Source organism: Triturus cristatus, chromosome 4_1 (assembly GCF_964204655.1).
Source record: "Triturus cristatus chromosome 4_1, aTriCri1.1, whole genome shotgun sequence".
In the NCBI taxonomy this organism is placed as follows: Eukaryota; Metazoa; Chordata; class Amphibia; order Caudata; family Salamandridae; genus Triturus; species Triturus cristatus.
In genome coordinates, this window is record NC_140585.1 from 44,827,601 (window position 1) to 44,851,213 (window position 23,613).

Sequence of the window (23,613 nt, forward strand, 5' to 3'; positions counted from 1 at the left end):
CTATTGGCATTGCAAATAACAATGCCTTTTATTTTTGTTTTTGTTTTAAAAACATAAATAAAAGGCATGGTCATTTACAATGCCAATAGCTTAAACTCGCGTAAATGCGAGACCTATTGCATTGCAAATGCTTGTTTAAGCGCTTCCTCCTGGGACTCATGGTACTTTTGTGGACTAGGCTGCAATAGAAATGGATACCAATGCATTTATTCCTGCCAAAAGCGACCTTCATCTCAAGCTTTGGGAAGGTGCAATCTATGAACTATGGAGAGGCCGTGGCCTTACGGCCAGAGCTGCGGAATATGGAACTGGGAATACATGCTCGAGTCTTGGCGTTCGCTCAACATCCTGTGATTCTGGGCAAATCACTTAATCTACCCGTGCCTTAAAAAAAGTTACATTTTGAAATATAACATGTGATCATGTAAAGCGCTTCGATATCTTAGGGTCGAGTTCGTGCTATGTAAAACTACAAGACAAAAAAACTAACCCGCCCCGCCTTCTTTCATATAACGCACTGATCTTTCAAACACATCACACAAACACACATCCTTCCAGAGTCGAACGGCCCGGTACCACTGGGAGCCATCGACTTCAGAACTAGTTCCAGGTGTATGTACAGGGCTCTGATACGTAACCTCTCGGGGTACAGCGCCGGAAGAAGTGCTATATGTATATATATCAAAATCACTTTTTATTCTGATTTCTTTGCGAGAAGCTTGTGGTTTGGGAAGATGACCTGTTCAGCTTGCTGCGTTGAAAAAAAAAGCATTGTTTAAATAAATATCTCATCCTGGCTGAAAATGGAGGCCTACCTGTAGGACGGATAGTTTAGTGGGTTCTGCCTCGGTTCTGGAGGTGTGTTTGCACCATCCGGGTCACAGATTTCCACGTGACAGCGCTGATCCTTCCTTTCCTCCGCCAGTGGTCCTAACTAAATGATTTGAATGGAGAATGTCCAAATTTCTTCGAAAAGTGAAATATGATGAATATTTGATTGTGCGAATCACTGTGGTAACTCGCTGGGTAGGGAATGCGAAAGCTAAAAACAAATATGAATGTTCTTAAGTGGATAATTTTATTACATAAATCATACGAGTGTGCGGATCACTGTTAATGTCCGCTTGATGGTGCATTGAAACACAGTTCAAATTGTAATTTAATTGAGTGTGCGGATCACTGTTGTTCCGCTGAAGATCTACCAAAATAATGGTTGTGAGACACAATGATGGAAATTTCTGTGCGGATTACCGCTGATGTCCGCAGGAAAGTGCATTGAACCAATCTCCAGATTGTAATATGACTGAGTGTGCAGATCACTGTTCCGATGTATGAACACAAAAGTTGTGAGACACGATAACAGTGTGTGCGAATCATAGTAAAGATCCGCAGCCTTAGCTTTTAGTAATGCTGCGCTAGACGAACAATTTGTTATACGCACATCAGGCAAAACATCGAAGGCTGCGTTGCTTGGCAACGTTGACAAACGCTCAGACGTGATATGAAATGTCACAATAGAGCTTACGCAATAGTCAGGCAGCCAGGAATTGCTTTGCGCATGCGCTGAATTTACAAGTAGGCCGAATGACGAAAGGCCGAAATCCGCTGACAGCAAACTGCCCTGTAAATATTCAAATACTAGAATGTCCAGACTATGCTCCTAGGCAACATAACTAACATTCTTTCTGAAGATGCTAGAGACAAGTAATGTATTTTAAGAAATGACACTGTAAAATGAAAAGTGAGAATATAACGCTAAGTAACATAACAATTAATCTGACTGACGTTGGACTCCGATCCAGCTCCTCCAAGAACTAAATAAGTACTGGTTCACTCGATACAACACTTTCAAAATCTACACTGAATGGGAGCCTCTGGCCAGCTGTTTCCGGGCCTGCTGCTGCCCCAGCTCTTTCTTTTCCCAGCTGAGTCCAAGCTTGAAGATCTGCCATGAACCGCACCCTAACTCCCTAATGAAGAGAAGGCGAAAGGACTAGAGGCCCTTCCAGTAACAGGAGCCAGTGACTAGTGTGTTGCTGCCCCCAATCATTTTCCACAGCCGGCCTCAGGCCAGCCACACGTTTAGTCCAGAGCAGAGGTTCTTTCTGCTGGGCTACCAGAGTGACCCAAGACAGATTTGGATGCATGATGACCTCTGAGCAAGATATATTTTTTAAATATCTCCAAGATCCTTGATCTCTAGGGCCTGCAAATTCATCTCAAATAGTGCAACACGTCTACAGGTCCCAATCACCAGTGAATTCGTTTTTGACTATGACTGGTGCTTCCTAAGGAATCCGCCAACAAAAAAATTCTAATCCTAGCAAACCAGTTTCTGGGGAAGCCAAGAAACTTTCCAATTCCAGAAAATGTGAGCTGCAGTCAGCTGGTTCAGAGGTAAAGGTCAGTGAACATGTTCTCATGCCATGAACATGCTGTCGATAGCAGTACCCCGAGACATTTCAGATAATTCAAATGCAACTGACTGACTTTGATTTACTGGCCATTAATCCCTCTGGTAGACCTAACCGCAAGCCAAGGGAGGGTTCACTGTATCAGTAGGCATTCTGAACAGCCTACTTCAAGGTGTTCCAAATGCCAACTGCCACCAAAACCTTCCTAACCTCGGCTTAGCAGTCTTTTCTTATCTGTAACCAAACATGCTGATGTACCTAGAATTTGTAAAAGAATAGAATCGGTTGGCGCTGAAAGGTACCTCTTCGCTGTTTGTGGACAGGTAGTAAACACAGTAGAACAATATTAAAGACTTGAGGCGTTCTAATTGCTTCACAAGATTGCCCCAGAGGATAAATTGCCCATATAAAGTGCAGTGGGCAAACGCCATCATGGCGTAGTTGTACTGTAATGTGCAATGCCTTTTTGATGTAATATCTCAACAACCATAAGTCAAGATGCTTAGTTGTGTCACCAATGCATTACATGTCGGTTGTTACATTCCTTTTGAGTGTTAACGACATTTAATTTTTAAATAACTATACTTTGCTTGTGATTGCTTCTTAATAAATATGAACATCTATTAGTTATATTGTACCGGAAACCAATTCCCACATCACCTGCTCTTAATTAAGTATTTACTGCTCAGCCACAGCTACCACCAGAGTCAGGCAATCTATGGGAGGCAGTCTCTGCAAACATTTGTCAGCAACAGTAGCCAGGGACACCTTGCTGGGCGGAGTTCAAGGAGTTCGGTGTAGTGATTTAAAAAAAATGCCGCGCTACACAGTGTTCCGCAAGCGGCACAGTGCGTTAGGTACGCCATTTGCGCTGAATTTTAGCGTTGGATGTTTGTCCCGAGCTGGAAAATCAGCGCAAACTGCACCATGTGCAGTGTAAGAGGGCGCTGCGTCTTTCTGCCACTCGAGTAGATGTTTTACTCGAGCTGCAGCTCTCTCAACGTGAATGGAAGGTTTCTCAACGTGAGCAGTAGCAGCCATCTGCGCCAGCCCGCATTGAGCTATCTCACCGGGTGGTGGTCTGGAGTAATATTTTCCGAAACTCAGGAGTTTTTTGGGGGGAACTCCGCGCACTACGCAGGGCGTGGAGTGAGAAAAACTCCACCAACTCTTCGAGCACAGCAGAATTTCCTGCCCAGGCCTAAATAACTTGTTTTACCAGTCAGAGCTTTCACTTAGAAAACACTGTTTAGGGAGACCAGACCCCAAACGCGGAGAAGGACTAGATGACTTAATTAATAGCACTCGCAAACATAAAAATGCAGACAAAATAAATGCAACTTTTACATACAGTGTTATCTTTGTTAACTAATTTCCTTTGGGCTAGTAAATACTCTCTAACTCTGCACTGGAAAGCATGAAAACTTGCCACTCTGTGTTCTGTCAACCCCTCTGAGAAAGGGGACGTGCTAAATTTACTGAAATTTTCCAGGACTGATGTTGGAAATCTGAGATTGTCCCGGTAAATCATAAACACGTTGTCACACTAACAAGGTTGTCTTAAAACCATGCATTCAGGCAGCACAATCCTGAAATCGACGAAGAAGTGCAGTGACATCTTTATCAGTCAGTTTATTCTGTGACTTTTATATCTATTGTTTAGTCTCTAGAGAGATTAAAGCCTACCTATCGATACCCCGTGGTCCAAGTCTTGGGGCAGCCATGTTGGAAGGCGGGACTTCCTGCAGGACATGTCAGACACACGAGGATGGAGCAGCAGCGCTCCCTTGACATGACAACTAAACCAAGTGTCCAAGGTCTTACTCACTCTTTGCCACACAAGACCACACCGAACTGGAAGTTGGGAACATATGCCACTAAACTCAGTGTGTTAACCATCAGAAAGCGTTTCAAGACAATTGTGAAAGAATATCGGCGCAGAAACGTTCACTAAAATAATTCAGTTTACAGATCTCACTGAAATGTTCTACTACAGGCTCATTTCGACCATCAGCACAAATCACAATTTTCTAAATGGCAATCTCATAGCACACCTTAAAACCAATTATCAATTAATACACTCCCACAGAGTGCGGTCGCATCCGATGTTTACCTGCGTGCCGCTTAGTGACTTATTATTATTATTATTAAGGGAATTTTGTAAAGCGCTTGGTTACGCTCGGAAGCGTGTCCCCGCGCTGAAACTGAAAAACTCAGAAACAGAAGTGAGGAGTAGGCCCGGTTATCTAGAGAATAGATGTGTTTTTAGTTTCTTCCGAAAGCTAGATTCAGATGGATCCAGGCGAAGGTTAAGAGGTAGAGCATTCCAGCTCTTCGCCACCAAGTAGCAAAAGGATCTTCCTCCCATGCGGGCCCTTCTCACTTGAAACTGTAGAGACTATATTTGTTTTTTCACTCATAGCTCGATCTTCCCGCAGTGGCCACGGATCAAAGACTGACAGCCAACTTTTTATGTCCGCCATTCTATTGCTATTATAGCAGAATTCAGGCCTGGGGAAGACCCACCCCATTAACAAGGAGAGTAACGACCAAAGTTACAGAACAATAGCTCTTATTGATAGTAAACTGGTTCCTGTAAAACCAAGCCCCAAGGCTGCATGCAAATTAAAATGAGGTAATAAAAGGGATTATAAACACACACATACCCAAGAGAGAGAGAGACAGTGATGGAAAAGGCATGCAGGTAGAAAAAAGATACACCAATACAAATACACACATACAAACACAGATGGAAAGGATAGAGAAACAGAACATACACCAACACACATGGCTGCAAGGACTAATACGCAGAGACAACATATAAGGAAGACAGAGCTGGACACAGAAGAGATAGCAACACAGACACAGAGGAAAAGCTAAGACATAGCTACAGAGCAGAAAAGAAACTAAGGTAGACAGAGACAATCAAAGCAACATAGAAATATGTAGAGAGTACTACAGCAGATACACCAATTCAGACTCAAACTGCCCCAGACACAAGAACTGATACAGAATGGACAGTTAAGAGGGACAGAAGCTACACTGACGGAGAGGTAAAAAAGGACCAACAAGAGATACCAACACACATTACAAAAATTAACACAGAGAGACAATCAGATATGAAAAATATACAGATGGATAAAGAAGGGACAGCAACGGACGCACATAACTATAGTCACACAACTGTAGAAATACACGGCTACCAACAGACATGCTACACTACAAGCATGATATGCCGACAGATTCATGAGAAACCAACAGAGACATAGATAGCTTAAGACACAGTCACATAGGCAGATGCAGGCAGACTGCTAATGAAAGCAAAGAGACGGAGGAAACGTGGAAACAGACTCACAAAGATACAAAGACATGGGACAGGAACCTGCAGACATATAGATACGAAACAAGATACAGAGAGGACACAAAGATAGTAGCAAACCTGTAGTATTACGAGAGGACAGTGGAACGACTGGGCATTAACCCTACACACACTGACTCCGAAATAAGGGCCATTCCTGGCATGCCCTGCCACCAGGTAGGTAGCTCCCCTCACCGCCACGCAGCCCCCTGTGTGTCCTGGTTCCTGCTGCCACTGCCGCCCTTGTTAGCCGCCTCTAACCCGGCTAAGTACTGTGTTTGCCGTTCTTGATTGTCTGTTCATCTTGGTTGTTGTTGTTATTGTTCCCTTGATTGCCCCCTGTGCCACTCTTGCCTTTTGTACCCTTTTTTGTACCCCTGTGCGCGTTTTCCACATTTGTGCCCCCTTTCTCTCCCCCCTGTGCCACTATTGCCTTTTGTACCCTTTTCGTACCCCTGTGCTCAGTTTCCACATTTGTGCCCCTTTCTCGCTGTCCCCGCTGCCTCCGTTTCCCCCGCCGTTTTCTTTCCTGCCGCTGCGTCCCTGCGGCCCCGCCCCCTCTACTCCCATTGGCCGCCCGCTCCCACCTCCCAGCTGCTCCTCCCTCTGTCTGCCCCTCATATGGAGGCCGCGCAGCGGACGAGCGCAGCGGGCGCGCCGCTGGCGCGTCGAAGGCGTGCCAAAGGCAAGCCCGTCTGCGCCCGTCCGCGCCTGGACCGCGCCCAGCGCCAGTACCCCTGGCCCCCGCTGGAGCCAGAAGCATCGACTGAGATACGACCCTGCCGCCCTCAACGCACTCAACACCGGACGACCACCCCGAGGCGCACCCAGGGACCCTTCACCTGCCAAGCCTGCAAATTCACCTGCCTTCAAACCTCCCCCCCCCTCCGGACCAAGCAACGACAACAACCACCTCACATGCATCCTCCTCAAGACCCGCTCCGTCCACAAGCACGCCGTCGAACTTTGGGACCTTCTCGAAACAACAGCACCAGACGTCGCCTTCCTCACGGAAACTGGATGAACGCCTCCTTGGCCCCCGACATCGCCATAGCCATCCCCGAAGGCTACAAGATCACCCAGAAGGACCGCGTCAACCAAACCGGAGGAGGAATCGCCATCGTCTACAAGAACACCATCAACATCACGACCAACACCGAAGACACACTCTCCGCCGCCGAACACCTACACTTCCAGATTCACACCAACCCCAAGACCACCCTTAGAGGAACGCTCATCTACAGACCCCCGGGCCCATGCACACAATTCAGCGAAATCATCACCGACTTCATCAGCCCGCATGCCCTAGCCTCACCAGAATACATCCTCCTAGGGGACCTGAACTTCCACCTGGAGAACAACAGCGACAACAACACCACCACCCTGCTCGACAACCTTGCCAACCTCGGACTCAAGCAACTGGTGAACACCCCCACCCACCTCGCTGGCCACACGCTCGACCCCATCTTCTCCGCTAGCAACCATGTCTCCTTCAGCCACTCCACCGGACTACACTGGACCGACCACAGATGCATCCACTTCACCTTCCAAAAGAATACATCCCACCACCGTACGCAACAAATCCCCCGCAGAAGCTGGAGCAAAATCACCACAGACCAGCTCCTCTCATCGCTGAGCCTGAACCCGCCAGCCAAAACCGCTGACACCAACGACGCAGCCCACAACCTCAGACAGTGGATCACCAACTGCGCCGACGACCTCGCCCCACTGAAGAAACCCCCTTGCATGACTGGCAACAGGAAAACCTCATGGTTCACAGACGTCCTCAAAGAATCAAAGAAATCCTGCCGTACCCTCGAAAAAACCTGGCGCCACGAACGGACTACAGAAAACATGACAGCCCTCAAGAACGCCACTCGCGAACACCACCAGCTGATCCGCACCACCAAAAGGTCATCGTTCAAAGAGCGGCTCGACAGCAACACCCACAACAGCAAGGAACTCTTCAGCATCGTCAAAGAGCTCTCCAACCCCAGCTCCAACAACAACGACATCACACCGTCACAAGACCTCTGCAACTCCCTCGCCACGTACTTCCACCACAAGATCGCAGACATAGATCGGAGCTTCGGACTCCAGACTTCGCCTCCAGTCACCGAACCAACGACGCCCACCACCACCCTCAGCGCCTGGACCCCCGTCAGCACTGAAGACACCACCTATGTCATGAACACCATCCACTCTGGCTCCCCCTCTGACCCATGCCCACATCATAGTGGAGAGGTGTGGCTCACTGGTTAGAGGCGGCAGACCCGTAAGCAGAGAATCGGCCAGGGACCAGGGTTCAATTCCCGACGCGGCAGGGTCGTGGACCAGGGTCAAAACAGACTTGATAATTCTCGCCTCGGTACCTACTCTAACCAGGAACACACTCGGCAACTCTGGGCATTAAGCTTGCCTCATCTCTACAACGGCCCCCCACAGACGCCGGGGATGCCTGGTTTCACCTTGGAGATACCCAGAAAGGGACCATCTCACAGGGATAGCCAGGACGGGTTCCCCAGCGGTCTACAGCGCCGGGACGCCCCGTTGCTGGGGCAGCTGTGCGCTTTACAAGTCTACAACATTTACATATCTTCAACAAAGCCGACATCATCATCGCACCCCACCTCCGGAACGTCATAAACAACTCCTTCACGTCAGCCACCTTCCCTGAGAGCTGGAAGCACGCAGAAATCAACGCCCTTCTGAAGAAACCCACAGCGGACCCCAAAGACCTCAAGAACTTCCGCCCCATCTCTCTTCTGCCCTTCCCGGCTAAAGTCATCGAGAAGACCGTCAATAAACAGCTGTATGCATTCCTCGAGGCAAACAACTCGCTCGACCCGTCCCAGTCCGGATTTCGAGCCAACCACAGCACCGAGACCGCCCTCATCGCAGCCACCGACGACATCAGGACCCTGATGGACAACGGAGAAACAACCGCTCTCACCCTACTAGACCTCTCGGCAGCCTTTGACACCGTATGCCATCGCACCCTAATAACCCGCCTCTTCAACGCTGGAATCCAGGGAAGGGCCCTGGACTGGATCACCTCGTTCCTCTCCGATAGAACCCAGAGTCCACCTCCCTCCCTTCCGCTCAGAGGCCACCAAGATCATCTGTGGCGTACCCCAAGGCTCCACGCTCAGCCCAACCCTCTTCAATATCTACATGAGCCCCCTCGCCGCCATCGCACGCAGACACAACATCAACATCATCTCCTACGCCGACACCCAGCTGATACTCTCCCTCACCAAAGACCCAGCCACCGCCAAAACCAACCTCCAGGAAGGGATGAAAGACGTCGCAGAATGGATGAAGCTCAGTCGCCTGAAGCTGAACTCAGACAAGACGGAAGTCCTCGCCCTCGGACAATCCCCATCCGCCTGGGACGACTCCTGGTGGCCCACAGCGCTGGGCTCCGCACCGACACCCACGAACCATGCACGCAACCTGGGATTCATCCTGGACTCCTCCCTCACGATGACCAAGCAAGTCAACGCCATCTCTTCCTCTTGTTTCAACACCCTGCGCATGCTCCGAAAAATCTTCAGGTGGATCCCCACCGAAACCAGAAAGACTGTCACCCAGGCCCTCGTCACCAGCCGACTGGACTTCGGAAACGCGCTATATGCAGGAACCACTGCCAAACTTCAGAAACGACTCCAACGCATACAGAACGCCTCCGCACGACTCATCCTCGACATCCCTCGCCACAGCCACATATCCGCCCACCTGAGAAACCTGCACTGGCTCCCCGTCAGCAAGAGGATCATGTTCAGGCTCCTCACCCACGCACACAAAGAGCTCCACGACATGGTCCCCGAATACCTCAACAGCCGCCTCTCGTTCTACACCCCCACCCTGCAGCTCCGCTCCACCAGCCTCGCCCTCGCCACCGTCCCACGGATCCGCAGAACCACCACCGGAGGAAGATCGTTCTCCTACCTGGCAGCCAAGACATGGAACTCCCTCCCCGCACACCTACGACTGACCCAGGACCATCTCACCTTCAGGAAACACCTCAAGACCTGGCTATTTGATCAGTAGCACGCTCTATAAATGTCACTGATTGATTGATTGCCATGGGTGAAAAAAAAACTGTAGGAGACAATGACCTAGAGAGGTACAAAACAGGACACCTATAGAAGGCATTGATATGGTTATATTTCCTCCACAGTCAGTAGCCACCAGATCCCAGTGACCTTTAGATAAGTAGCAGCATATTAAAGCGATGCACAGGCTCCCGCGGCACACAGTTTTGAAACTGTTCAAACCTATACCGACCTATGCCTAAAGCAACATCACACACCATCTGATGCAAGCATGAAGTGCACACTGGTACCAAATGCAGGTGAATTCCAGAGGAAGGGTCAGCCACTGCCACTCTCCACCCACACTTCTTACCCTTCATAGGACCTAGACACACAAGATCCCACACTCACCTCTTCAGAGTCTCCTAGGCCATAGAGATGCATACTGGAGGGCCTGGGCAGTGTGCGTTCTGCCCACCAGGGCCTGAAATATCGGACGCTACAGATCCGCAGACTTTTATGTGGTCACGGTGTGGGCACGGGTACCATCACACCAGTATGTGTTCACAAGGTAGGGATGCTGGCGCTTCCACACCAGCCAGTGTTCAGAGCTTATGGTTTGGGCACTAGTGCAGTACGGAGACGCACTTGTGCAGGTGAAGTAAAGTAAGAGGTCCTACTGGTCTTACCGCTTCAAAGGCTTTATGTGGCACCTTCTGAACATGGCCAGGCACACAGGGGAGAAGCAGGAAGGTGTCCCCTGGGTCTCAGAGCTCGACAGACCAATGTTGCGCCCACTTCGTCTCTCGGCACCCCAGTGAGAGGTAGCAAGACCTTCGAGGGCTCCTGTAGCTCTGTATGGACAATGTCGGGTCCTTTCAACGAGTACTGGGACACAGGTGAGGGGCAGCGAAATGTTCCACTGGTCTCTGTAAATCTTGTAAGGGTGACCAGGAAGCCCACAACCCAAGCCTTGCTATGCGCACGCGCAGATGAGTGACAGTGCGATGTCCCGGCGGTCAGAATGGAGCCCTGCTGCTGTGGGGCCTTCTCCACGGGGCCTGATGGCTCCAGTCAGCGACACGGTTCAAAGTCCCAAGCGATAATGGTCCACGCTGCAGGGCCCCCACGAACAGGCAACCTTCCTGGACTCCCGTGACGCTCGTCAAGACTGGTACAGCGGCACCTGAAGCTTGGCACACCCCAGACGGGCAGTGAGTTGTTTCAGGGGTCACAGTTCAGTAGAAGTGACGTGGGACCCCCACGAGCACACACGAGCAGGAGAGTCCTAAGGGCTCAGCGCGGATGGTGACATCCCTGGGTCATGGGGCTCGGATGAAGCTCCCTTCGGGCCTCGCTCTATATATGAGGGGCAGCGAGGTTCCACGGTTGAAGCGAGCCCGGGCCACCAAAGCTGAGGGTTAGTGGCACATTCCAGGGGGCGGCTCTTGACAAAGGTAATCTGAGGGCTTTGCGGAGAGGCTGCGCCCACAGGTGATCCGCAGCGCTATATTCCAGCCAGGCCGGGCAACCGACGGAGGAGGACCAGCCTGGAGACGCGCCCCGCAGCCCCTCAGCTAGAAGTGGTGCCTGCGGCCTGGTGGCAGCGCGGCTTTAGTGCTGACTGGGAGAGGAATCTCAAGGCTGGCTGGAAATAGCCGGGCAGGGGTGACTCTCCGAGGCCTCTGAGGGGGCCATAAATATGCGCAGCTCCGTGGCAGGTGCTCGGAGGCACCGCTGACGCCGCCAGACTCCGTGTCTGTCGCCCCTCATCTGTCCCTCTTCCGCCTCTTCTCAGTCTCTTACCTCTCTCCCCTCTGCATTCAAGCGTGCTCCATGTAGTAGTGTCCCTTTCCTTTCTCCCTTTTTTTCCACCCTCTCCCTTCTGCCCTCTCTCTGTCCCTCACCTATTTCAATGTCGCAGTAACTATCTATCTCACTTCTAGCGCGTCCGTCTTTCGACTGTCTCTCGACACTTGCACCGCACCTTCTATCCTCTGTACAATCGTCGACTGCCCAGTCCAACAGTCTCACCGTGGAAGTACCCTCTCCGTTCCCCCTCTGTCCTCTGCCCAGCCCTAGACTGTCCCCCTGTCTCTCGCTCTCGGTGAAGCGATGTCCCTCTCTTCTATCTTCTGTCCGAGCCTCGACTGTCCCCTGGTCCCTCAACAATCTTACATTAGCCGTGGCCATCTCTGGCCTCTCTCTTTCCTGTCCATCCCTTGCTGTCCCTCTGCCTCTCACACTTTATACAGCAGCACCCCCCTCTCTTCCCCTCCCAGTGGCGTAACGAAACTTGAGGGGGCCCCCCTGCAAAGTACATGGAGGGGGCCCCCCATTCTCCTTGCCAGTCAAAAGCTCTCAGGCCAGCGACCCGCCATACTGCTGGGGGTCACCCCAGCCATAAAAAAAGGATTCTGGTTCCTCTATTGGTCACATCCGCCCTCTCATCGGGCGATTTACATACATCAGTAAATACTGCTGCTGCGCCCTCCAGCAAAGTTACATAGCACTGCATCCAGCCGGCCCACCAAACACATCCTCCTACTTGATGACCCACCTCAGAGCGAAGCCCGCTCAGTTAACCACCTCCAAACGCAGATCACTTCCATCGTGCCTGCTACGAACGCATCCATTACACTCTACCCTCACCCCTATGAAACCCGCAATTATGCTTTTCTGTCCGCCTTTAAAACCACCCCTCGGATGTCACTGCAAATCTGTGACCGCCGCCTACTGCTCCCCTGTCCATCACCCACAGAAAGACTGATGACCGGTCACCATCTAACCACTGCCTACCAGTAAAGACAGAGCCTTTCAGCTGCTGCCCTTCCCAATGCCACTGTGGAAGTTTAAAAAATGTTAAACAATCTCTTCAACTGACCACCCCAAAACACTTCTTCCTGCTAGCCTATACGGCATCAAAGCCGTTCCTGCTACTTTTCATCCTCTGCATGATGCACACAATAATATCAAATGTACAAAGGGTCCGATTTTTGTTTCCTCATGCCAACATTAATTTACACTATGTACCCCACTAAACCATACCTGCTGTCAAAGGCAAACCAGATCCCATATGTAGCACCAGTCAACAACTACCCCAAGGACAAACACCAGAGAGAATGAGCGATTCATGAATTAAACCTACAATGACAATGTAGCATTTCCCCACCAACTGTAAGCCCAGCAAAGTCTGCAACCGCACAGTAGCCATCAATACCAGCAACGTCTAAAGCGCATTTCCACTTCCTTTCCTTGGCAGCTCCTGCGTCATATACCTATGACTTCTGGGCGCCATCTACCACAGACCACAGCATTCTTTATCTCCGTAAGACTAAATGAATACTGTCGGTGAACGCTTCTCTTCCCCCTTTCTTACTAATAACTAATGGAGGATAACGAAAAAAATATATAGTATCTTCTTATGCAAATAACGTATCAAGCACTTGCTGCCCGCAGTCCTCACCAGATCCACACAAATCAATATTCTGCTATCGCACCATCCTGTCAGCCCTATAATTATCTGGAGGTATTTTTTATCCCTTCCTTGAACTGGGAAAAGCAATACTTTGCACAAAAACAAGTCCCTTTAAAACCTTTGCTACTTACACAGGCTCGCAAAGCACTTACTTGTTTTACTAACTGTTGTTGTAAAGCAAACGGGTAACTCATTCTAGGATTGGGATTACTGTTTAGAGGTGTGGAAGTTAATACTGAGTCATAGGATGATTTTTTGCATGTCTACCAGACACTCGTTCTTCCCTGCATGCGCACACAAAGCAACATCACAATTTATAAACAAATCCTGTGCACACGTGACAATTTGGTAATAAAATTACAGAAAGAACAACAAAGTCCAACAAAAAAATGAAGAAATGTTTTAATTCAAAAGATGAGTTCATCAGTACAAAGGGCGCCAGCCGACACGTGTTTCGTCAACAGTAGAACAACTGTGACTCTTCAGGGCACGATGAACACTGTCATCAGGAGAAACAACGATAAAGGGATCAAGGGTATAGCGCTCTCCCATGGGTCGATGCGACCAGGAAAACAAATGGCCTGTAGGTAGCGATGTGAACTGGGAAATCTGGCTGCCGAAGTGCACGTGTCGGCTGGCGCCCTTCGTACTGATGAACTCATCTTTTGAATTAAAACAACATTTCTTCATTTTTTTGTTGAACTTTGTTGTTCTTTCTGTAATTTTATTACCAAATTGTCACGTGTGCACAGGATTTGTTTATAATTGTTCTGACATGGGCTCTCGCCACACCTTATACAGGTGTTTTGGGTCTTCCCCTGACCTGCCTGCACCGTAAAGCATTTGTTCTTTGTTCTTCTTACTTCATCTGTTTGTTTACCTGCCTGAGCGCCATTTATCCTGTTTTCAAAAACCCTCCCTGGTCTATAAACATTACAATTTAGCTTAACAAATTGTTCAGAAATGTACCGGAAGGTAAAGAAACAGCCCAAATTATTTTTACAAAGAAAAATAGACAATCGTCAACTTTATACCCCATGACATAAAAGCCTTAGCGTGCACAGCTTACTGAACTCCTCGCTACCTAATTCTACCACACACAGCACATTTGAACATCTCATAATTCCATGCCACACAATTCAACTATAAATAATTTAACCCTACATTCCAAACCACATAATTACAATCCTAAAAATGAAAAAACACATATTTCTACTTCACTCCATACCACCTAATTCCACATCACATAATAACATTCCACACAACTTAATAGCACTCCAAACCACATAATTACACTCCACATAACACAATTCAACTACACATAATTCCACTTCAACCTATATAATTATACGTCACACAACATATTTACACTCAACTCCAAAACACAGAAGTACCGTCCACAAAATACAACTCTGCAACATGCTGCATAATTCCACTCTGCACAATTATACACCACACCATGCCACATAATTCCACACGTCACACAATTCCACAATTCATCCCCACACAATTCATCACACATAATTACTCCACATAATACCACTCAGCACCACATAATTAACCTCCACATAATTATGCTCTCATCCATATTGCATAAATACACTCCACATAAATCCAGTCTATGCCACGTAGCAACATTCCACATACACTTGTCCTTTCCTGCATGCGCACACAAAGCAACATTACAATTTGGCTTAACAAATTGTTCAGAAATGTACCGGAAGGTAAAGAAAAAGCCCAAATTATTTTTACAAAGAAAAATAGACAATCGTCAACTTTATACCCCATGACATAAAAGCCTTAGCATGCACAGCTTGCTCAAATCCACGCTACCTAATTCTACCAAACTCAGCACATTTGAACATCTCATAATTCCATGTCACACTATTCAACTATAAATAATTTAATCCTACATTCCATACCATATAATTACAATCCTAAAAATGAAAAAACATATATTTCTACTTTACTCCATACCACATAATTCCACATCACATAACATTCCACACAACTTAATAGCACTCCAAACCACATAATTACACTCCACACAACACAATTCAAGTACACATAATTCCACTTCAACCTATATAATTATACGTCACACAACATATTTACACTCAACTCCAAAACACAGAATTACCCTACACAAAATACAACTCTGCAACATGTTACATAATTCCACTCCGCACATTTATACACCACACCATGCCACATAATTCCACACGTTTCACAATTCCACAATTCATCCCCACACAATTCATCACACATAATTACTCCACATAATCCCACTCAGAACCACATAATTAACCTCCACATAATTATGCTCTCATTCATATTGCATAAATACACTCCACATAAATCCAGTCTATGCCACGTAGCAACATTCCACATAACTACACTTCACACCATGCCCCATAATACCGCTCAACATAATTTTCACACAGCAGCGCACACTTCCACGTCACACATTTCAACGCTACACATTTCCATTCCACACCACATAATTCAACAACAAACTACATAATTCAAACCAACAACAGAATTACATAACACACCACATACATCCAATCTACACCACAAAATTCCACATCATGCTATAATATTTAACAGCACATCACATAAGTAAACTCCACTACACAACGCAAAATACCATTCCTGATAATCTCACTCCAAGACACACAATCCAACTCCATGACACACAATCCCACTCCACATAATTCCAGTACACTCAATACCACATAATTACTATCCACATAATTACATTATTTCGCTACACAGATCCAATCCACACAACACAATTCCACAACTAACAATTCCAATCCAAACCACATATGTCCACTTGACACCACACACATTCACTCCACTCCAAGCAGAAAACACATAGGTAAAATTCACTGTCCTTTACAATGTCAATAGCTCTAACTCTCACTAATGCGAGACCAATTGCATTGCAAATGCTTGTTTACCTTCCAATGCGACCGAGCAGATCCTGTTCATTTTTTATTTTTTTATTTATTTTTGGGAGTTTTATATAGCGTGAACTTGACCCGTTTCGGGTATCATAGCGCTTTACATGAGCACCAGTTGCGTTACATGAGGACACATTCATATTTGTAAAGGCACGGGGAGATTAAGAGATTTGTCCAGAATCACAGCATGTTCAGTGTCATTGCTGAGACTTGAACCCAGTTCCCCAGATTCGAGGTCGACCGCCCTAGCCGTTAGGCCAACTCCTCTCCCAACTATGAGTAAGAATAGGCATTCGAAGGGCTAAGCAGAAGAGCTTAAGTATGTAGATGTAAAAGTAGTGGAAGGTAGGTTCAAGTAGGAGTATGCAGGAGTAAGAGTGCAAGTAGGAGTAGGTAGGACTAAGTTAATGGTAATAAGGGCATTGGCAAATACTGTAGCAAAAGTAAGAATAGCAGTTAGAAGACGTAATAGGAGTAAGAGGAGAAATGAGTAAGAGCAGGAGGAAATAGGCGTAATAAGTTGTAAGTGGAAGCAAGAGTATGTTGGAATAATAAAACGTAAGAATGGGAACAAATATGAGGTGTAAGAGAAAGGTAAAATTAAGAGGTTACGTAGCACAGTAAGAGGAAGTATGAAACCTATGAGGAGAAACAAAAGTCAGCAGTAGGCATAAGTAGGAAAAGTAGGTGCTAGTAAATTAAGTGCAAGATTAATGAAAGAAAGATTGAAAGAGACCAAGATGAGAAAAGAAAGACGAAGACAGCAACTCCTTCCATATTCTTCTACGACTCCAGTGCTAACAAAGCGTGACATGCTTTTCAATCTATGCACACATCAGATGAAGAGCAAGGACCTTCCATTAAGCACTATTGTAACACGCTTCAGTTGGTAACCTGCGTGCAGCTGAAATAGGTACAATTTATGTGTTTTATAGCGCTCACAAACAGCATAAGCGTGTTTCTTGGCACTATTTCAACAAAAGTTATCGCTATGCCACTGGCAGAGGTACAATTTGTTTTATTAATGGGTTGCACAGAGACCGGTCTGTGTGACGTGCTGTTCGACGAAAAAGTGCAAAAAAAGACTTCTTAATACCCCGTGAGCAGCACTTCAGAACAGTTTGGATAAAGCTTAGCCGATTCCCGGGAGCCGAATAGTGATTTTTGTGTGTCTCTGGCGCCCAGTAGCAGTGCGTTTAGCCCGAAGGCCACATTTGGCATGTTCTGACTTGAACTCACCATTATAGAGAGGATGTAATACTAGGTAATTTATTGTCACATGCCCTCCTTTCTCTGTAGTCCCCGGCACCTGTTTAGAGGTGGACAGGAAGGAGCTCTCTCTCCTTCCAGCACAGCAAGCAATACCACAGAACAGTGCCAAGACCAACACAAGCATTGGCATAGCCAATAGGTCTCGCCTTTGGGACCTTATAAGTGTTTAGCCATGCAACAGTTGTTGTTGCACCAAGGATATTCTGCTGCATAACTAAATACTGCTGGCGGCATCCTAACTGCACAGACAGCCCCCAGGCTGCTCAAACAAGCATTGGCATAGCCAATAGGCCTCGCCTTTGGGACCTTATAAGTGTTTAGCCATGCAACAGTTGCATAACTAAATACTTATAAGGTCCCAAAAGCGAGACCTATTGGCTATGCCAAGCGGCCGTGCGACGGCGAAAGTGAAAGTGATCGGGATCACGATCAAACATCAAAGCGGCCGTGAAAGTAATCGCGGTAAAGCGCGGCGCGCGCACGCGCACATGCACTGTAGCTCTAGGCTGGCCTGGTAGCACTTTTTGGAGCCCTCTCAATAAGTCTCGCCAGACCAGCGCATGCGCTGGGTCAGGCGAGACCTAACAAACAGCTCCCGGTAGCTCAGCTCATGTGCCCCGGTAGATGCGAGGCTGTGAGCTGATGAGTAAGAGGTTTAGGGGCAGAGTGAGGAGCTGGCAGCCTATACCAGGGTGGAGCAACAGCACCGAGGCGTCTACAGCAACAGAGGACGGGTCTCCTCAGCTCCGAAGTGTGAGGCCAGCACGTGGGAGCCATACAGCGGCAGCCAATGCTTGTGAAGCAAGTAATCAAGCATTGGCAAAGGTCAAATAAAACCAAGCTAGTGCCAACTAACACGAAGGCTGGGACGGGGAATGGTGAAATTGGGGGCAGGAGGTAACATATCTTGCACTTGTTAGTGTTGTGAGACTGAGAAAAGGGTCAGCGACAGGAGGATATTTACAGCTGGGACTAATTAAAGTCCCAGATAACCTAACTATCTGTAGAAATGTAAATGCTGCATTTTAAAACATATGAGGCATTTGTTATCAACCCACAACATAGCATGTTTTTTGAAAGAGCTCACAATTAAAACTCACAATTAAAACTGCTAGACTTACCGACAAAGCTGCAGAATGTTATCTGTCCTGCTCTGTACATGTCTAACCTCTCTCCCTGTGTTTCTGAAGAGTACGGCCCCCATCCTTGTTTCATCCAGGCTCTGACTGAAGAGAAACAATGTAACTTGTTACTTTGTTTCTCTTCAGCCCTGCCCTGGGTCAGGCAGGAGCTCAGAGCCGGCTACAGGCTGCACCTGCTTTCTACAGCAAGCCTTTCACTCACAGCTCTTTACTGAAGAGCTGAGGGGGCCCCCTTCACCTGGGGGCCCCTGCACCACGGGGGCTGCGGGGGTGTTTGTTACGCCCCTGTCCTGCTCTTTACATGTCTAACCTCTCGCCCTGAAAGCGTGTTTCTGAAGAATGCGGGGCCCCCATCCTTTTTCCAGCGGGCTCTGACTGAAGAGAAACAATGTAACTTGTTACTTTGTTTCTCTTCAGTCCTGCCCTGGGTCAGGGCAAGGAGCTCAGAGCCGGCTGCAGGCTGCACCTGCTTTCTAGAGCAAGCCTTTCACTCACAGCTCTTTACTGAAGAGCTGAGGGGGCCCCCTTCACCTACCGAAGACTGGGGGCCCCCCCGCACCGCGGGGGCTGCGGGGGTGTTTGTTACGCCCCTGGAGACGCGACAGCTGTGGTCATCTATCCTGCGGGCCACCGGTCACTGGCAAGTGACTTTGAACTCTGTCCCCTCAATTTCTAGGTCTCCTGCAACTCCTATCCATCGTCGGATTCAAGCGGACACTTCTCTCGACGACACAAGCAGCAAGACTTCCCCGATCTCCATTGAAAACAGCATCGCGACCCGACACCAAAGGACACCTATGCACCCGGCTTCCCTGGGTGAGGTAACTCTGGCATTACGGTGCCCAAGTGTGCATTGGCTATCGAAGTACTTACCCTGTAAGTTGTTTGCTTGTTGTCCACTCCGAAGTGCCCTAGAACTGTAAATTACAAACCGCGACATTTTGCCATTGAAACCAATGAGAAACCCGCGTGTGTGTTTAGACACTGCATGCGCCTCCTGTGGGCTGATTACTTACCTGTAAACACTGCAGCAGTGAAGCCCCAGCGATTCCCAAGGCCCTAGGCCTCTTCATAGGGCAAGTCGAGTTTGTTATACCATTTTTTTAGTATATGGTCTGGTATGCCCCTAGGGCTACAGCCATATTTGTGCTTAATTTATTGAGAACTGTTGATCTTTTGAATGTTTACCTGGCTCTAATCTCATAAAGAGATTAGTAGAGTATATTTAGTAATAAATACATATATATTTGATATATATACCTGTGTGGTGTCTTTTCATTTGGTAATTCAAGATTTTATAAGGTAAAACAAGCTGCTTTACATTCCTCAGAGACTTAGCCTGAAGGCTGCTCTCCACAGCTACCACTAGGATAGCTTTCTTTAAAAGGTTGTCTTTAAACCTATCTACCAAGAGTCGAATTGGACTGGTGCAAGGTGGCCACTATAACTAGTGACCAGCATATGCCAGGCCAACTTCTCACACTCATGTCCAGGCTTAGGTTTCTCTGATATCAAGACAGGAATGGGTCTCACTCTATGCTTCCGAGTCAGTCAAATCTGTATCTGAGGGCTGCGGTGGTGCATGACACATGTCCCATGCTTTCACTATGTCTGCCCAGGGTTCCACAAGTGGTCTGCATCGTTTAGTGATTCTGCCTTCCTTGATCAAGGCTTGCTCCTCAGCTCTTGCCCAGCAGGTTAACTCATCTTCCCATTTAGTCACTAACGGTGCTTGTTGTGCCTTCCACCTGAAAGCTATTTGCCTCCGAGCCAGCAGCAAGGCTAAGTCTATAAATCTAAATCGCAATCGTTTGGCTTTAAATCATGGAAATATTCCCAGTAGGCAAGCCGCTGGAGTGCACACTATTTCTAAAGACATTACCTTATTGATTAGCTCCACTACCTTCGTACGAGTAGCCATAGAGCTTCGGAAAGAACAAAAACCATGTGGTCAAAGTCTGCGTCACCAAGAGTACAATGGGGACATGTGTGGTCTGTACCCCCAAACACCACATTCAACTGATGCGATGTGAGATACATTCTGTGGAGCCAATTAAACTAAATATTTAAAGGCTGCGTTTCGCAACACCTTCTTGGGGCCTCCAAAGACCCATTCCCATTCTTCATCAGTGAGCTGCTTGGCAAGCATCCCCTCCCATCTCTCCTTCAACCGATGTAATGGACGGCTCGAAATCTCAATGATCGTCTGATAGAGCCATTTCACTAGATGCTCGGCCAAACCCAGTGTCACCATTGTGTGGAAGACCGGGTGCGTGTCTGGTTCCACCATCTCCCTTCCCCATAATTCCGCCAGGGCTCCCCGTATTTTATGACAATTCAAGAATTGCCCGGGTGGCAACTCATGATAATCCAGGAAGTCTGCAAGTGGCAGCAATTCCCCATCTCTAAAACAGTCTCCCACCGTCTGTACCCCTGCGTCTTCCCATCCCTGTAATTGGCGCCATGTGAGGGGCGTGCCCCTACCCGTCTGCGGCAAACCTACCAAGGGGACACAAGGGGAGTATAGACTCACGTCTCTGGATCTTGCCACATATCTGTCTCAACACGCCATAGCCACGGATAGTAGCACCCCCATAGCTTTAATCTTCCTGTGCCGATCAAGCATTCTAGGCAAGAGTGTCACCGTCACAGAACCGGGAACGATAGAGCGTCCAGCCCTCTTCCGTCGAGCCACCGGGCCAACCACTGCAATTGGGCCGTCAAGTAATATGCCTCATAATCTGGGGGCCCAGACCACCGCCCACAAATGGGATCCGTAGGGTCTGTAAAGACACTCTATTTCGGCCACTGTCCCACACCAGGTCTCTTAATAGTGCATCCAGCTTTTTTAAACCAGCTGCGCGGTATTATTACTGGCAAGTTAACAAAGTAATATAAGAGGCAGGGCAGCATTAACTATCTTAGATAGCACCACCCTGGCCATCACTGGAAGTTTCAATGTGCGCCAGAAGGCTACGTTCTGCTGAATTCCCCGTAAGGTCCACCCTATATTGCCCTCTAGCAAGTCGGCCTGTGTATGATACATCCGGACACCCAGATATTTAAAGACATCCGGTGCCCAGTCTAAATCCAACGGGAGAGTCGGTGATCTTGGTACGGAGGGACAAATCGGAAATATATGAGTCTTCCTTCTGTTAAGTGATAAGCCTGACATCTCTTCAAATTCCCCTAGTATTCACAACATTCAGGTATCCCCACATTCCTGTCTCTTAGATATACCAACACATTGTTGGCGTATAGTGAAGTTATATGAGTGGCCCCATCTAATGTAATCCCCAGTCGCCCACCTTCCTGTCTAGTGCGTTCCGCCAATGGCTCCATGTCAAGAGCGAACAGTAGTGGTGAGAGGGGGCACCCTTGTCGAGTCCCCCTATAGATATTATATGAGGTGGATATCATAGCGCCTGTGCGGACCCGTGCACTTGGTTCCTTGTATAAGAGATATACCCATTTTAACCAGCCCTCACCCATCTTCATCTTTTCCATCATTGCCAGTAAAAAGTCCCAACTCAAGCAGTCAAAAGCCTTCTCGATGTCAATTGACATTACCACTGCATCAGGATAGTCTCCTAAATTATTGTGGAACATTACATTATACAATTTCCGCAGTTTGTTAGACGTGGACCATGTGGGTGTAAAACCGTTCTGGTCAATATGGATCAACCGCTGCACATGTGGCAGTAGCCTGGTAGTCAATGCTCTGCTCAGAATTTTAAAATCGGTATTTAACATGGAAAAAGGTCGGAAATCCGTCACTCTTGGGTGGGCAGTCTTAGTTTTTGGTAGGGGGACCACTAGCACTTCCCTAATGGAGGACGAAAGCCCGCCCACCTCAAGTGCAGTCGCATAAAGGTGTTCCAACTGTGGGGCCAGGATATCGACGAATGCCAAAGAAAAGTCAGCAGGTAAGCCATCTAGCCCAGGAATTTTCCATCACACCATCCCTTTAATTGCCTCCCTAATTTCACCCACTTTGACCGATAATGCCAGGGAGTCACCAACATTTGTCTCCAAACCTGGCAACTGCAGGGCATCGAGGTACTACTGTATCACCTCGGTTGGAATGGTCCTTGGCTGCTGATACTGAGTTTCATAGTAGCTAATAAATGCCTCGTTAATTGCACTCGGAGAACAGAGCGCCCGTCCCCTGCTGTCAGCGATACTCGGGATAGGCGCTCCCCGACTCTCAGGCTGAACCAACCAGGCTAGCAATCTACCGGCTTTGCCCCCTTCCTCATGTTGCCGCGCCCTACAGTTGTTCAGGTCAACTGTCCGTAATCTGTCCCACGTCTAATTATAGCGACTCCAGAGTCCTGCCATCCTATCTTGTACTGCTAAACCTTTCACCAGCTCCCCGTCCAACTCTTGCAACTGCTGCTCAAACTCTCCCAGTTCCCTGGCTCTCTCTCGCCAGAGGCCTACTGTTTGTCCCAAGCATTGTCCCCTGGCGACCACCTTGAATTTCTCCCATTCCACCAACCGGGAGCTGGCGGTATCTTGATTCTCCGAGAAAAAGGTATCCAATGCCGCCGCTAATATTTGTATAAACCCGTCTCAGGGAGAGGAGCAAATCGCATAAGTAGGGGACTATGATCAGAGATGGCTCTCCCCAAGTATTCCGTCTCAGATAACATGTGGGTCATTGTAGTGGAACAAAAAAACATGTCCATTTGTGTGTGGAGGTCATACAGATGCGAATAATAGGAATATACTCTTTGTTGTTCATTTTGGAGTCTCCACATATCCACCAATCCCCACCCGCAGCCCATCGCCTAAGCCCTTGTGCCGTATTGGATGCCATTGTGCCCCGTAGTGGAGGGGTAGATCTATCCCATTCGATATCACATACACAATTAAAGTTCCCACCTAGAATCAGATTATCAGCATCCACACCCGCTAAGGCTCCAGAGAACCTTTCTAGG

At 48.0% G+C, this 23,613-nt stretch overlaps 1 protein-coding gene across 2 annotated transcripts in view; it reads right to left on the reverse strand.

Annotated features, from left to right (window-relative positions):
* The window catches only part of LOC146839431 (voltage-dependent L-type calcium channel subunit beta-1-like), a 269,660-nt gene extending 258,073 nt beyond the window's left edge, over positions 1-11,587 (reverse strand). The window contains exon 1 of one of the 2 annotated variants that reach the window (XM_085651479.1): positions 10,221-11,587. In XM_085651479.1, coding sequence (XP_085507605.1) covers positions 10,221-10,253 — 33 coding nt within the window. In that variant the 5' untranslated portion in view covers positions 10,254-11,587. The remainder of the gene's footprint in view (positions 1-10,220) is intronic. The other variant, XM_085651480.1, reaches the window with a different exon arrangement.
* Positions 11,588-23,613: the final 12,026 nt, after the last annotated feature.